At 39.4% G+C, this 18,653-nt stretch overlaps 1 protein-coding gene across 1 annotated transcript in view; it reads left to right on the top strand.

The window, feature by feature from the left end:
* Positions 1-18,653, top strand: part of sorl1 (sortilin-related receptor, L(DLR class) A repeats containing) — a 119,255-nt gene that overhangs the window by 10,501 nt on the left and 90,101 nt on the right. Inside the window, 2 exon segments of the mRNA XM_028464750.1 lie at positions 11,653-11,769; positions 12,547-12,681. Coding sequence (XP_028320551.1) covers positions 11,653-11,769; positions 12,547-12,681 — 252 coding nt within the window.

Genomic DNA, 18,653 nt, shown 5'->3' with positions numbered 1-18,653 from the left:
TAAAACCAGATAAACATCAACAAAGTGAAACAATCCTAGTTCCTCCATCAGATCCACACAAAGTTCTACAAACACGGGAACAGAGATGAACCTGTAGCAACCATTATGAACTGGAAACTCGATTCGTTCCATATAAGAAATAACAGACCAAATAAAAAGAACATGTCTTACTGTCATAAAACCACAGAGAACCATAGATTTATTTATGATTTATTATTTAACACTTGTACGGAAGGATAAAAGCTAAACATGTCACACGTTGTGTAAAATAAATGTTAGCATAATAATAATGTCACTATGCATCCGTGCAAACTTGTGAAACGTAATATTTTTTAATGATATTTCACGTGTTCACAGACAAAGCTGATCCCATTAGACTAATGTAACTATTGAGATTATTACACATAAATATACTGAATGATTAAATCATCAGATTGATCTGGTTTAATTATAGGAAATCAGAGACATTTATGTAACTCATAAGATAAATTAAACAAGATTAATCAGCAGTAAAAACACTGATGGAGTTACAGTATTTGTGCTTTTCATGTGCTTTTTTTTTGGAAAATAATTTCATTTTAAGTGAGGAAATAAATTAATTTCGTACAATAACACTAATAGAGTGACCCACATGCACTGATTTTTAATGTGTTGATGTATTCAAATTCATTTGTGTTTGTAAGGAACCTGTTAATACTTTAAGTTGGGAATTGTTTTATTTACTTATAGTTTTTTATTTATGATATTTATCGTTATCGTGATAAATACAAGAAATTATCGGGATATTTTTTTTTAGTCCATATCGCCCATCCCTAACAAAAACAATAAAATAGACTCTGTTAAGAAAAAAAAAAAAAAACACCTCAAATATAAAACCACACACAACCAAAGCAATAAATAAAATAGTTTATCAAGTCTCTCTTAAAAAACAAAATTGCACTTACAATAAATAATAAACATTGAGACACAGAGGTATATAATATATATATAACACTTCTAATCCAGTTAGAACCTTTGTAAACAACAATGCTAGTGGCCCCGCCCCCTTCTCCTGTTTTCATTCAGTCTTAAATCAAACAGAATCAACCAAATAGTTTCTAGTTTACTCTGTTTATTCTGCTATAGAACCTAAATCTACGATTGCCTGGCAGTGGAATTCTATTTTAGAGTAATTACTGCAGGTTCACTGATAAATGATTAGAACTGACTGAGTTATCTGCTGTTTAATATCTGTTGCTAACGCTAGCCTCTGCAGCCGACAGGCTCGCCACCAAATACGCATGAATAAGGCAATACACCGAGGCCGGCAAACTTATCGAGTTAATTTTATTTACCGTCCGGTTAATTGATTTATCGATTATCGACCCAGGCCTACTTGTACATGAGTACAATTTCAATCAAGTAGCAGTACTTCTACTTGAGTAAATATATCAGCACTCTTTACACCTTCAGAATGTTCAGAATGTTGATCTCCGTACCTGAACACATGGTGTACTCTGTCCTAAAGCAAACAGCCAATAGGAGAGCAGCATCAGCAGCTGCCTGGCTGTGAGGGAACAGAGGCTTTATTGTGCATTCATCAGTGAGTAGTGATGGAGACGGCTGCTCACTAACAGCTCACACTGACCCACACATGGTCAACACATATCACTGAGTGTCTGTGAGTGAACACGGCCTGGACCGTCTGCTAACCCTGCAGAGATGACATCACTGGTTATCAGCACCCTGAGTAATGGAGCTAATGATGCTAGGCCTGCAGTACCAAACACCAGTACCAAATACCAGTACCAGACACCAGTACCAGACGCCAGTACCAGACACCAGTACCAGACGCCAGTACCAGACACCAGTACTAGACGCTAGTACCAAACACCAGTACCAAACACCAGTACCAGACACCAATATCAGACACCAATACCAAACACCAGTACCAGACACTAGTACCAGACACCAGTACCAAACACCAGTACCAGACACTAGTACCAGACACTAGTACCAGACACCAGTACCAAACACCAGTACTAGACGCCAGTACCAGACACCAATATCAGACACCAGTACCAAACACCAGTACCAAACACCAGTACCAGACACCAATATCAAACACCAGTACCAAACACCAGTGCCAAACACCAGTACCAGACACCAATATCAGACACCAGTACCAAACACCAGTACCAAACACCAGTACCAGACACTAGTACCAGACACTAGTACCAGACACCAGTACCAAACACCAGTACTAGACGCCAGTACCAGACACCAATATCAGACACCAGTACCAAACACCAGTACCAAACACCAGTACCAGACACTAGTACCAGACACTAGTACCAGACACCAGTACCAAACACCAGTACTAGACGCCAGTACCAGACACCAATATCAAACACCAGTACCAAACACCAGTGCCAAACACCAGTGCCAAACACCAGTACCAGACACCAATATCAGACACCAGTACCAAACACCGGTACCAAACACCAGTGCCAAACACCAGTATCAGACACCAGTACCAAACACCAGTACCAAACACCAGTACCAAACACCAGTACCAGACACCAGTACCAGACACCAGTACCAGACACTAGTACCAGACACCAGTACCAAACACCAGTACCAGACACCAATATCAGACACCAGTACCAAACACCAATACCAAACACCAGTACAAGACACCAGTACAAGACACCAGTACCAGACACCAGTACCAGACACCAGTACCAGACACCAGTACCAAACACCAGTACCAGACACCAGTACCAGACACTAGTACCAGACACCAGTACCAGACACCAGTACCAAACACCAGTACCAAACACCAGTACCAGACACCAGTACCAGACACCAGTACCAGACACCAGTACCAGACACCAGTACCAGACACTAGTACCAGACACCAGTACCAGACACCAGTACCAGACACCAGTACCAAACACCAGTACCAGACACTAGTACCAGACACCAGTACCAAACACCAGTACCAGACACCAGTACCAGACACCAGTACCAGACACTAGTACCAGACACCAATACCAAACACCAGTATCAGACATTAGTACCAGACACCAGTACCAGACACCAGTACCAGACACCAGTACCAGACACCAGTACCAGACACTAGTACCAGACACCAGTACCAAACACCAGTACCAGACACCAGTACCAGACACCAGTACCAGACACTAGTACCAGACACCAGTACCAAACACCAGTACCAGACACCACTACACACAACCAAAGCAATAAATAAAATAGTTTATCAAGTCTCTTAAAAAACAAAATTGCACTTACAATAAATAATAAACATTGAGACACAGAGGTATATAATATATATATAACACTTCTAATCCAGTTAGAACCTTTGTAAACAACAATGCTAGTGGCCCCGCCCCCTTCTCCTGTTTTCATTCAGTCTTAAATCAAACAGAATGAACCAAATAGTTTCTAGTTTACTCTGTTTATTCTGCTATAGAACAAACATGCTGAGGTGCTGAGGGTGAAACTTCTTATCATTCAGACACCAGTACCAAACACCAGTACCAGACACTAGTACCAGACACCAGTACCAAACACCAGTACCAGACACCAGTACCAAACACCAGTACCAGACACTAGTACCAGACACCAGTACCAAACACCAGTACCAGACACCAGTACCAAACACCAGTACCAGACACTAGTACCAGACACCAGTACCAAACACCAGTACCAGACACCAGTACCAAACACCAGTACCAGACACTAGTACCAGACACCAGTACCAAACACCAGTACCAGACACCAGTACCAAACACCACTACCAGACACCAGTACCAAACACCAGTACCAAACACCAGTACCAGACACTAGTACCAGACACCACTACCAGACACCAGTACCAAACACCAGTACCAAACACCACTACCAGACACCAGTACCAAACACCAGTACCAAACACCAGTACCAAACACCACTACCAGACACCAGTACCAAACACCAGTACCAAACACCACTACCAGACACCAGTACCAAACACCAGTACCAAACACCAGTACCAGACACCAGTAGCTCCTGCTCCTCAAAGATTACAAGTGGCAAAGGTGTAGAGAGGAAAGTAAGAAGTCAGTGTGTACAGTACATACACACTCTGACAAACCCCTTCATTTGTATCCACTAGGAATGTCACAGTATTGACAGTATCACAATACTAGGGTATAACAAGTGCCTCGATAATGTTGGGGTTATGTCACGGTCAGTGACGTGTCGTGAGCACTAGGGTTGGGTAGGCAGTGCGTTGCAAATGGAGACCACCAATATCAACACCAATGACAATTTCATATGTTTCTGCTGGCAAGTGTTAATTCAATTCAATTAAATTCAATTCAATTTTATATGTGTAGCGCAATTTACAACAAAGTCATCTCAATGCGCTTATCAAAATATGAAAGTATAATAAGAAAAAAAATAAGATCCACATGAACAAGTATTTATTATCTAACAAAATCAACATCATAAACACCATTAAAGAAACATAAACAATTATTTAATATAGCCTCCATACTCTCCCAACAAGATTCACATTAATACAAACTATGGGAACAGAGGCAGAGCATCAATGTGCTTTTGAGAAGGGGTGTGGCCTCCATCTGCCTTACAGCGGTTAGGAAATAGTGATGTTTAATAATTTGGGCTATGAAAAGCACAAAATACTGACACTTTCAAACTTATAGGTTCTGTAGGCTATCGGAAGTATTTTATAATTATATTATAATTAAAACAAATAATCAAAATATCAATTCACCCTTGGGTAGGCACTGCCTACCTTGCCTACCCTGACGGCACGTCACTGATCACGGTATAACATAATGAGCCGTTGCTCTAAAAAAAACAAGTTTTATGTTGAATGTAGTGACCGTTTCAGAGTAAACTACAAGTCCCATAATGCTTTGGGGCGTGGTCATAGGTTACAGGTGGTTGAGTGTGAGGCAGTGTCGGTGTCACGTCAGGGCTCACCCTGCTGACCTACTGTGCACCCCCCACCCCACTCTTCCCACTCTACACGGGGGGCCCTGGGACAAACCTCTTATTACTCAACGAGATCTGATTGGCTATCACAACTGACTGTGTCCAGTCACTGACAGGCACGGGAGCCTGCTCTGTTGATTCTGAAGGCCTTAGATTTTTTACAACACAAGCGAGCTGAAATATGATTGGATAAAAACTGTACCATAATCTACATCACTGGAAGCAGCACAGCCGCTGCCATAGGTTGCTTTCACGTGACGTTACGTTGCTGCATCGCGAGAGCGCGAGATTCAGATGGAGGACAGGAAGCTTGAGAATGTTTCATCTGAAATAATCATAATGTCTATGTTTTGTGTAGTTTACGGCTGCTCCAATCGTTCTAACTGAGAAAAGGAAAATAGATTTTATAGAGTACCAAAGATTGTCGTTCACAAAGGTGAGAAATGTAAAAAGCTCACAAAACAACGCCGTAAAAAGTGGATTTTAAACCTACGTCTGTGGTCAGGAGGAGCAGAGTCTGCTGATGCCTGTTTCTATAGCGACCACTTGGTCAGAGGTTTGTTAGCTTAGTGAGCTAACTTTGTTTTTGTGGCTGTGTTAAATAGCATTAGTTTGTCGTTCAACTTTAGTTTACTAAGTAATGATTGTTAAGTTACAGGTAATTTAATATTTTTAGGATGCCCTGGTGCTTTTGGTGACGTTGAGTCAGTAGTAAAAGTAGCAGTAAAAGCTAAACAACCTAATGCTGTTTCACTACATGTCATAAAGTACTATTCAGTAGTAATATTTATATATGTATGTGACAAACAAACCTCATGTATCCTTGACTGTTAGGCTAACGTCGTTGTTTACATTATAGCCGTTACTGCTAGCTGCTAGCATCTTAACACATAAAACAATATCAGAACAAACCCTGGTGAAGACCAAACCATAATCATCGTGGAGCTGTTTGTTACCGAGATTGTGGACCCACCCACTCACTAAAAAGTGATGTTCCTCCATACTTTTATAGGATGTATCTGCTGTTTGGTGCAGTAGGATCATGTTTCAATGTTGAATGGTGTTTGATATTTATTTTAAATGAGACAGAGAGAGACGTGGCTTTTATCAGCTGTGCTACAGTGCCTTGTTTGAGTGGAGGCGACTCTGGTGTGAGGTCAGAGGTTAAAGGAAACATGGTGTATAGAGGTAGAAACAGAGGAGTTATTAGAAGCTGTGCATGAGTCAGAGGTGTGGAAATATTCTGGTTTCACCACATCAACAAACCATAAAGGAGAAAATTGTGGACAATACGCAAACACTGCTAGTGTACTGTGTGCTACATGAGAAGACACTTAACAACCCGGCATCCAGAAAAATTCTGATAGTTCTCCTCGTTTGGTCTGATAGTCAGTCAGCCATAAAATAGAAATAAAATAACACAACCATGACTCAGTTATCATCATTCATGCTTATAAACTAGATATGTTATGTAGTTGAATATTTGCTGTAAAACAATTGTTAGAAAACGGTGGGAGTGTTTTGTTTAAAGGGGACAAATCATGGTTTTAAATCCTTCCTTTTTACATATAAATCATACAGTTGTGGTCTATATAAAGCAGAACTGCAATGCTTGGGTCTGAATTCCTCATTATTATAGCTCCACCCCTTTTCTACCCCTTTTCTGATGTGCTTCTGAGAGCAACTCGTTTTGGTGCTGTCTCTTTAAATGCAAATGAGACACTCCATACCCCGCCCCCTCTCCAGGTGACACTCGGTTCAACTCCACCCTGTTCGGCCATTTTTGTAGTTTGATAGAAGAGATACGGCTATGTAGCGGAGCAGAAAAAGTTTATTCAGATATTATTTACAAAATGTCACCAACGTTAGACTTGTCCATCCAGCCTAACATGTTCCAGCCAGAGTCTGACCCAGTGGAGCGAGATGAAAATGAAGATGATGAACCTGTAGAACCCTAACAAGTGAGCTAACACAAGCACCGAGCTAACGCTAGCGCCAAGCTAACGTCACAAAATACATTTTAATACAGTCTTTTCAAAGACAAAAACGTCAAAGTGAAATGACTAATGAAAACTTTAGACTTAAATTAAATCACGTAGGCCATATCATCAAGGATCTAAAACGAGCACACAGCGCTAACATATGAAGACGGTGCAACTGCTAATGCTAACAAAACAATGACAGGGACGTCTTATCATCACACTTTTTAGCATTATTTACAGCTTACCGAAGTGCTCTGTTCATCGTCTCCAAAGATAGAAGGAATTGAACCCTCAACCAGACAAAGTCTTTCTGTAAATCCTTCTTTATACTGGTGGAGGTTGATGAAGCAGTCATCATTGAAGTGCTTCACACACACAAAAATGACCTTATCCACAGATGTGGTACATTTCTATAAAAAATAAAACTCAACCAGACACTTTGAAAAGGTTCTGATGCTGGGAGACGGTGTAATGAAGCGTGTGGGTTACTACATCCAACAACCCAACATTTTGACTTATCCTCTCGTAACTTCAGCATCCTGGAGCTTGGACTACAAAATAAAAGCCAGAAATAAAAATGGCGGATTGCTCGAAGTGTTGGACCTGGAGTTGATGAACTAATTTAGCAGTTCTGCTGCAAATACTGTGACGTAATAGTTCAAAAAATGAAATAGAGAATAGAAAAATCAAAACAGATTGAAAAATATGAGTAAAACAGAATATAAAGATATTAACGGAGCATCTGGAGAGATTAATTTGATTTTTTCTGTACTTCTAAACACTCTAAATATACAACAAAATGCATTTAAGGGCTAAAAAAGTGGATTTATAATGATATGTCTCCTTTAATGAACCATGTACAAATTGACTTGAGCTATTTGAAATTTATTGATTTGATAAATGTTAAGTTTTGCAAATAAATGACTTCTTGGAGCTGAGAAAGTAATAATTCTATTGTCTCCAGTTTAGTACAGTGAGTACAGGATCAGGAAATATTAGAATAACTTATCAAAAGATCAATCATTGCATAATAAAGATTTAGCAAGACTTTTACATTTAGGAAATACAGATTTTTACCAATCATTCCAATATTTTTGGTAATCTTTGATTTATCAAGTGAGATATGAGGCATAAAGGATAAGTTTTCATCTATAATTACACCAAGAAAAGCAGTTGAGCTGAGATTATAAAGTGTAGTGGAGAACCTCTGAGACATTAGTGGTAGTTGCAGTATTTGGTGAGATCTACTTTGTTTATCTCTGTCCTCCCCCAGTCACTACAAACATCCTCAAAAAATATTCTTCCATTATCATTTATGTTGATGTTTGGCCTTAAGCTGAGCACTTGTTAGCATTAGTAACTATTTAACGTGTTCCTGAGCCGAGTGCTAACACACGCTGATAACAGCCAACGAAAAAGGAAAAACAGGAAGCTTTTTATCTTTCTGTTGACTGTTCTGATCAGACGCTGATTCTTTACTTCTTCCTGTTCCTTTACGTGAATCTTATTAACAGTTGTTAAACATCATTAGCATAGCTTCTGCTTTTAACTGTTTAAACATTGCCTTTGCTAACAGTTTGCTGCATTTAGATGATGATGATTCAGCAGATCATCTGGGATTATTGTTGTTGTATTTGTGTGTATTTCACAAATAGTGTGTTTGTGTGTAGTTTAGTGTCAACACATCAGCCACAACAATGAGGCAGTGAATTATTTTCTGTTCTTTACATCGTTAGGTTTACACATCTTACTGTTAACAGAAGAAGTACATTTCCTTATATTACAGCTTTGTTTTTTCACCTCTTCAGTCCAACATAAGAATAAAGGAGTTTTCATATGATAAGAACAATAATAAACTTTATTTTAAGCATTTTAAACCTTTCCAGAACAAACACTTCTAGTAGTTTTAAAGTTGCTGCGTTGGCTCTGAGTTTCATCATCCTTTGTAAATATTATTAATAATCAAATGAAATCCTGTTGAGGACAAACCAGAGTAAATGTTTAAAGCTGTGATGCTTCATATATTCAGTGTGTTGGTTCTATCATTGCTGTAGATATTGTGACGCTGTGCACAGGGAGTGTCTTTGTTAACCAGCAGTGAGTAAATAACTAATACTGAGAACTGCTGGAGGCACAGATCACTTTAGGAAAGGATTATGTGCAGAAAAAATAGAAACATTTAGCTTTTTTTTGGTAAAAGTAGCTTTTATAGGGATCCTCTACAAATATGTCCTAAAACCTTCTAAATGTCCTTATTAATAGATCGATGTCTAACCAAACACATTGATTTTGTTTCCTTTTAAAAATAGCACTACTTTACAGTTTTAGAGCCTGTGTTCCTCCATCTAGAAATCATGTGATTGATGATGTCACACGGCCCCACTGTCTGTAAACATCCATTGTTTTCTATTGGAGTGAAACATTCAGCCTGATTTATAGATTATTTAGTAGATTTTTCAGTCAAATTACAACTTGTGCTACTTTTAGTTGCTCTAAAAAATCAGGAAAAGATAGTATGAAAAGATTGAGTAAGTGAGAAATACCAGGAAGTTTACTATATGGGTATGGTGTGCACACTAGTCATACTCAACCATCTCCCATGATGCATTGGGAGCTGAATGTTAAATGGTCCTGGAAGCATTTTCAAAATAAAAGCATCTCTTCTTGTCTTCCATTATTTTTTTTAACACTTTTGTAAATATGGCTCTTATTTTGAAGTGAACAGGAAGTGTAGTCAGTCGACCAATGGAGGGTCTCTGAAAATGTGTGAATGAAATATGTCTATGTGAGTTTTATGGATCAAATCGGCACATGTTGATATTCTACTTGGTCTTTTTCTAACTTCAAATGTTTTCAGAACTTTCAAAATAAAGGTAGAGAATCAACATAGATATTTAGCCTCAGTGTGAACAAGGTTTTTAACGCTGGTGGTTCCAGATGCATCTTGGGAAATTTGGCAGTATACTTCAGTGGGAACGCTCATCATCATATATAGTCTATAGTAGACAGTATATATACTATAGTATATAGTAGACAGTATATACTATAGTATATACTAAACAGTATATACTATAGTATATAGTAGACATTATATACTATAGTATATAGTAGACAATATATATAATAGTATATAGTAGACATTATATACTAAAGTATATAGTAGACAGTATATACTATAGTATATAGTAGACAGTATATACTATAGTATATAGTAGACATTATATACTATAGTATATAGTAGACAGTATATACTATAGTATATAGTAGACAGTATATACTATAGTATATAGTAGACAGTATATACACTATAGTATATAGTAGACAGTATATACTATAGTATATAGTAGACATTATATACTAAAGTATATAGTAGACAGTATATACTATAGTATATAGTAGACAGTATATACTATAGTATATAGTAGACAGTATATACTATAGTATATAGTAGACATTATATACTAAAGTATATAGTAGACAGTATATACTATAGTATATAGTAGACATTATATACTAAAGTATATAGTAGACAGTATATACTATAGTATATAGTCGACAGTATATACTATAGTATATAGTAGACATTATATACTATAGTATATAGTAGACATTATATACTATAGTATATAGTAGACAGTATATACTATAGTATATAGTAGACAGTATATACTATAGTATATAGTAGACAGTATATACACTATAGTATATAGTAGACAGTATATGCTATAGTATATAGTAAACAGTATATACACTATAGTATATAGTAGACAGTATATACTATAGTATATAGTAGACAGTATATACACTATAGTATATAGTAGACAGTATATACTATAGTATATAGTAGACAGTATATACTACAGTATATAGTAGACAGTATATACTATAGTATATAGTAAACAGTATATACTACAGTATATAGTAGACAGTATATGCTATAGTATATAGTAAACAGTATATACACTATAGTATATAGTAGACAGTATATACTATAGTATATAGTAGACAGTATATACACTATAGTATATAGTAGACAGTATATACTATAGTATATAGTAGACAGTATATACTATAGTATATAGTAGACAGTATATGCTATAGTATATAGTAAACAGTATATACACTATAGTATATAGTAGACAGTATATACTATAGTATATAGTAGACAGTATATACTATAGTATATAGTAGACAGTATATACACTATAGTATATAGTAGACAGTATATGCTATAGTATATAGTAAACAGTATATACACTATAGTATATAGTAGACAGTATATACTATAGTATATAGTAGACAGTATATACACTATAGTATATAGTAGACAGTATATACTATAGTATATAGTAGACAGTATATACTACAGTATATAGTAGACAGTATATACTATAGTATATAGTAGACAGTATATACTATAGTATATAGTAGACAGTATATACTATAGTATATAGTAGACAGATATTTATGCCATTTTTAACAGTATTTTTGTATTTAGATATGTATTTCATGTGGTTGTTTCCTTTATTCCCCTACTGGTTATTAATATAACTTGTGTATTATTCAGATTAAGTATGTGTAATAGTTCTATTGATTATACTACAGGGTGTAGTGAAACAGTCTTCTACGTCTATTAAGAACTCTCTTCTCATGTGTTCTGCAGGCCAACCTGAACGACTCCCACAACCAGATGGTGGTCCACTGGGCCGGAGAGAAGAGCACCGTCATCGTGGCTTTGGCCCGAGACAGCGCGGGGGCCACCGGCCCCAGAACCAGCTCTGTCAGTAAACCTCTGTGATCTATCACAGATACTTAGCGGTAGCATGTTAGCGTCACCCAGAGATACTAGTTTACAGCAGCGTTAAAGGAGCAGCTGGTCCTTGTGTCGCCACCATCAGCTACTGAAGCCACGCCCACTGGTCAGATCAGACTAATTCTACATCATTTAACACCACACGTGTGCGTTAAGTGTTTAGTTTAGAGACACAAAGATGCACTAAATGGATGCTGTGGTATGTGGAGGTGAATTAGTCTGGTTACTAACTGAGTCACTACAGCTACTGTGACTCTAACAAGATGAACATGTCTGACTAATGTTAGTGTTAATTTATCTCCTGTTAAAGAATAGAATCTAACCAAACCTCTACTGTCATATATGATTTTTGATGGAGTCAAATTCACTACAGGTACGGTTTAAAACCACATTATTGGTGGTGTTAACGCCCCCTGGTGGAATTTCCACACATTTACAAATCAGAACACGTGACAATAGTAAATTTAGCAAATATTCCTTCATTGAGAAGATTATTAAAGGAGAAGTATTATTTATATATATTTAAATATTAAATGAACAGCAATTTTCCATTAATTTCATGTAATTTTAAGGAAGAAATACTATATTGGGATATAAATCTACCTGTATCGTGATTTATAACATTTAATATCGCACAGCACTAGCTTCACCAATCAGAGCCTTTAAATCTTTAAATGATACATTTTGACTAATGATGAGAAAACTAAACGTATAGTGAAGCTGACCATTGCTCTTCATCTTTAGGTCTACATATCCTATGACTATGGAACCAGTTTCACACTGGTTTCAGAGAGATTCCAGCTTTCAAAGGCCAAGGCAATGAGTGGCTCCAAGCAGGTCATCTCCCAGTTCTACCACAGCCCAGCAGACAATAGGAGGGTATGTTCTTCTCCGTTTCTCTGAGGGACACAGCTGGCTTTGATGTAAGAAGTGATCCCATGATGGAATCATTAATGAGTCCCAGTGCAGCAGATTAGGAAAACAATCGTTCACTTTGGTATAAAAGCATGAAATTTGGCACAGATACTCTCTAAGGGCACCTATTTTGGAAAAAGGCTTTGATATGGTGGCCATTTTTCAAGATGGCCACCATTCGCTATTCAATGGTTATTATATAACCAAAAAATGCTTGGAGCGGGTCAAACGAGGTGTCAGCAGAAAGGTCTGGTTCTCCCAAGGCTGCAGAGGTTTGGTGTTTTCCTGCACCAGGGGTAACCTCAGAGGAAGAAAAGGGAGCGACTTTTATACTGCCTTCTCCCATTGACCGAGGTTTCCCCTGGTGCAGGAAAACACCAAACTCCCACGGCCTCCTGCGGGTGTAATTCAGCCACTAGCCAAAAACAAACCACATATTTGGACTCGGGGGAATAAAACACGTTCGCTGGTGCCACATTTTTTACAAAACAAACAATTTCTTTGCACCGCGATTGTGTGTTTCGCCTCTAGCGGACGCAGTTCTGACTCTGCCCGCGAGGAATGTACATATTTGGACTCGGATGGACCAGACCTTTCTGCTGACACCTTGTTTGGCTTGATCTGAGCATTTTTTGGTTATATAATAACCATTGAATCGCAATGGCGGCCATCTTGAAAAATGGCCGCTATATTGAATTTTTGAGTGGCCAACACCTTTTTCCAAAATAGTACCTGTGCCAAATGTCATGCATTTATACCCAAGTGAACGATTCTCTTGAAATACGCAGTTCAGAAATGTTCCTGCTAATGCTAATGCTAATGCTATTGTTTACTGTAAATGCTTTGAGGGAACATTTCTACAGAATCATGTTCTGCTTGTGTAAAGTTTACTTTGGCCTCTGTTCAACCATCATAGCCTGGAACATTTTTCTGTTTCTAACCAAACATTTTCCTCGTTGACGACACTGCAGAGTTCTCACGGATCCTTAAAATGTCTTAAATCAATATTTCAAAAGTCTTACATTTTAACACATAATAAGTATGTTTGTGGGATTGTAATTAGTTTCACATTTAAAAATAAATGAAATATAAACTCAAATCACGGACGTTGGATAATTGAAATTGTCCACACACAGCTGAACAAAACCTTGCACAATCACATTGGTATTTTAGATGTTGAAATAATGTTTTATATTGTGTGTGTGTGAGTAAATATGCATGTTTTTGTTGTTTAAAAATTTGGATGCCAACACTTACAAATAGATGAGAGTGAGCTCAGATGTTGGTGATGTGTTAAATTAAATGTAGCGTGTGGGTAATGTGGATGGAAATTAGCTTTGGCTACAATCCTACATACTCACAGGTACTTGTTTTATTAGCATTTTCTGTTTTTAGGCCGATCTACCGGACTCAAAACGCCCTCACTTTGTTGTTGTTGTTGTTGTTATGTACAAAATCGCTACTCTGTTATTTGTAAACAAATCAGGCTGAAATTTGGTTGGTATAATAATATAATATAATAATGATAATAATAATAGTGCATTGGATTTTATATATATTTTAGTGCTTTATCATTGACACTCAAAGCTCTTTACAGAGTTAAGTCATTATTCTTTCACTCCACACTTAGTGGTGGTAAGCTACTATTGTAGCCACAGCTGCCCTGGGGCAGACTGACGGACGTGAGGCTGTCATACTAGGCAATGTGGGTGTCTTGCCCAAGGACACAATGACAGATACCACTGGAGCGACTGTCCCCCACTGTGGCCCCTGGAGTTCTCAGTGGTCTACATCCAACTACTAACCAGGACCAGACCTGCTTAGCTTCACTGATCTAATGAGATCGGCCAATCACAGGCTAGGATGGACAAATCTATAGATGTGTATGCATCAACGCTCGGAGCCCGATTTTCCATTTAAAGGGCACAAGGGTCCCCAAAAAAAAAAAAGAAAGTCGATTGCTCATTTATTTGCGTGTCAAATATTACCCTCATGACGGGCTGCGATTGCCGCCAAATACACTTTCACAGTGAAACAGGCTACGCACTTGTCAATCAGGCCCTGCAGGAATTATAAGTTCACTCCCCCCGGTCCGTGAAAAGGGATGTGGCACCCCTGGGGAAACCAACCCTCGAAACACTGTAGGTCATTTACATAACCCCGGTTTCATGAGTATTATGAGAGAGATGTCTAACTCATATTTATGGAAAAGAACCCCCCACTTGCAATCATACAGAGAGCTACTAGAAGAGGCCCGGGTGCCCTGTATGCTGGAGATCACACACTGTGAGGGTCCCACCGCTGACAGATGGAGCCATTCAGGGGCCAAGCACAGTCCCAGTCGCTCTGGGTGCGGGTGGAAGATCGTTCCTCCTGCCTGTGACAGCAGATCCCTGCCAAGGAGGAGGGCACAGCAGCTGGTAAATTTCTTCCAGCCCCTGCATGGCCAGTGAGGGGCCACCAGGATCAGTGCATGACCCTGCTCCCTCACCCTGGACAGAGTGGGGAGTATAAGGGCCAACGGGGGAAACGCATGTGTGCGGCCAGACGTGCGCCAGAGCGTGTACGCCGCTGGGAGCATCCGTGCCGTCAGGAGCCCATGGTGCGCTCGTGAAAGTGTAACAGGTGGAGCTGGTGAACGAGGAACATCCAGCTGCATCACTGAGGGAGGAGAAAACAGACAGACCGTCTTTTTCTTCAAGCTTGGGAGAGAGGAGGAAGGTGTGAAAGCCTCCTCCTCCTGAGAGGCGACAAAGGCGGCAGGCCGCTGGCAGCCCCAGCAGGGTCATATGCAGGAGCAGAGTCCATAAGAGCCGTGTCCTCTTTGCTCGAAGCGCCGTGAGGAGGAAGAAGGAGATCCCGGCAGACATCAGACACGCCGGCTTACGACGGAGGCTGCGTGCGTCAAATGCCGTGCAGCGAGCCGCAGTGCATCCCGTTCCCTCTGTGAGAGGAGCCTCAGTTTCCATTGCCTCTTGACGCAGGCAGGAAGAGCAGGTGGATTAGCTTTTATGCTACCACGTGGCAGCTAACGCAGGTGCTAGCAGGGATGCAGGACAACGTGCGCCAGACGTCTAAGACGTCAGGGACAGCGTTGACTATTTTTGAACAGCAGCTGGATCGCTGGATTTTGGGAGTTCGAGTACTGTGGTACGAAGCTGGAACCGGGCCATACAAGGTGGTGAGGGCTCTGGAAAGAGACCAACGCAAACAGGAGCTCAGAGGGCGTTGAGAGTCGTGGTCTGGGACAACAGCAGATGTGCTGGGGTCCGTGAGCTCTGGCCTTGTGGCACAGAGCTAGCAGTGGGGCTGTCACCGGGGTTGTACCCGAGTGAGAGGCTGCTGGAGGCCAACGTGGACGCCGGAGCGGCAACGAGCAGTCAGCCGGAGCCGAGACTCATGGTTTTCAAGCCTTGCGGCAGTAAAGGACAGCACACACGAGCCCGGAGGCGTCAAGTGGTGATGTCTGGGAGCTCTGGACCTGTTGGTGCAGAGCTCGGAGCGGCTAACAGACACTGTGAGTGAGAGAGCTGCTCAAGGACCAACGTGCGACAACGTTGTCGGAGAGCCCACAGCCGGAGCTGGGGCTCTGAATTTCATTTACCTGTGAAGGAGCAGCACTTACCGAGCAGAGAAATTTAAGCGCTTGTTGCTTCTCGACCTGTTGTGGTCCACGCAATGATACTTAAGTGAAATGAGGAACTGTACATCCGCCCTCCCTCTTATAGAGGGTGAGAGTGTCCCTGGCGTATGGACAGTTCTTTCCAGCCAATCAGGGCTTGGCGGATTGAAAAGTGCTTCTGAGGGCTACAGGGAGTGTGTATCCCATAGTGAGACATCTCACGAAATATTATGAAATAGAAATAAATTGAATGAAAATTGCCTGTCCAACAAAGACTTTTTGTTATTTTATAGATTTCTGGTTATTCTTGTGGTCATCTTGTGTGTTTTGAGTGATTTTAATTATTTTAGTCTGTTTTTTGTGGGTCATTTTGTGTAGTTTTGTGTGTTTACTTTGGGGGCCGCCAGTTGCATGTCTGCACTAGACACTGGAGAAAAATTACCCTAACCCTATGTTAATTGATTTGGCATTTTTTACTGTGAAGTTGGTCTTAAATTTAATTTCAAATGGCATTAAAAAGTCTTGAATTTAATTTGACTAAAGCTGTAAAAACAATACACTGACTTATGGACGAGTCGACTAGTCTATTATGCAAGGTTTTTATAGAACAGTTCAGTTTAGGCTCAAAATATTCTACAAGAGTAAAATATTGTCTTTGATAATATTGAGTGCATTTAAAATCTAAAAACGTCCTCTGTAACTGTTTTCCACACTAGTTTGTTACACACAGACACTGATGTGTGTCAGGATACATGGGTTTGTATGATTTCTCTGATTATATTCACATTTTACAGTTAATGTGCTGTTACATGCATTCATTTTTACTCAGAGCCTTAAAGCTGCAGTAAGTAGAATCGTGGGAAACAACCAGGCTCCCCTCCCCTCCCTGTTTCATCCTGGTGAACGCTCCAGCTGTGGAGCTCTTAGTGACTCTTCTCTCAATAGAGATTTTATCTTGTGTTATTGGAGAGTTTGACATTATTCTGTAGTTACTGCCCTGAACAGCTCGTCCCCCCCACACAGCTCACAGAGGAGGCTGTGATCTCAGCTGAGTGACAACCATCACTCTGCATCCAGACTGTAAAATGAATTACGTCTGTTCTTTGGATAAGCTTCTCTTTGGTTTACACACGATTTATCCCGTCTGTTCTCACTCTCTCTCTGAAGCCAGTATGTGGGGTAGACTGCATGCTGGGTTCTCCTGTTTCCTCTGTCTTTGTCACTGTTGTGTCTAATGCTGTGAATTATCCTGATGGAACTATTGATCTTTTACTATCAATGGTTCGTGAATGTGCTTGACTTCAGCTGAGCAGCCAATAATAACAGCCAAAACAACTTGTGTAGCACATACTAGAGCTGCAGCTAGTGATTATTTTTGTTGTCAACCAATCTATCCATATTTTTTCTATTAGTTGTCGAGTCATGATTATTTTTCTGTTTTGAAGCACATGCTTTAAACCTTCCAGCTGTGAACGTGTTTTACACAGAGGCATTAAAACATTGACATAAAACATGTATTTATTATTCGTGTACCCTTCGTTCTTTGGTTATTTCGTTTCAAAACCAAATAAAACAAATTGAAAAAACGAATTGGGAAAAACCAAACAAGAGCGTTTTACTGTTTTAAAATTAAATCTGGTTTTATTTGTGAGATATTTGGATATTTACAGGGAAAGTCGGACGAGAGCTTCATGTTTTAATCTCCCACACAGACGAACTTTTATTCTGCTGTGTTTGAATAAAAATGATCTTGTATCATATTGTTCACCTCACACTGATGGCAGAGGTGTCATGTGTGTCGATGCTGGAAGTCTGAATCTGTGAATATCTGCCAACTTTACCCAACAGTGTTACGGTCCAAATAGTATCCAGATAATCTGGTGACTGGGCGGAGTTTTGCTCCCGGTTCGGACATAAAAGAAGCAACACATTAGTTACATTACTCGTGAATTGAATCATTATTAACACATAAATAAATCAAAGCCAAAAAAAGCCTAAAACATGCCAACAGGTGGAACCAGAGGTGGTGTAATGAATCTACTGGTGCCCCTGGTTTCGGTGTGAGTTGATGGCTTCTGTTAGTGACTAGTGGTATTATAACATGCAAAACAAACATTTTACTGCCCTCAAAAAAACTAATTGTTTTTGGAAAAGTGTGAAATGGTAGAAGTTCTAACATCTATTGTTCTTCACTCCAGTCAATGGTCAGTCACCAGTTTATCTAGATACTATTTGGACCGTAACACCACAAAACAAAACATAAATGTGAGCAGCTTTTATGAGCTTTTTACGATCTAAACAGTTCTATTGTGTG

The sequence above is a fragment of the Gouania willdenowi genome, chromosome 13 (assembly GCF_900634775.1).
Source record: "Gouania willdenowi chromosome 13, fGouWil2.1, whole genome shotgun sequence".
NCBI classification, from domain to species: Eukaryota; Metazoa; Chordata; class Actinopteri; order Blenniiformes; family Gobiesocidae; genus Gouania; species Gouania willdenowi.
This window is presented reverse-complemented; position numbering and strand designations above follow the sequence as displayed.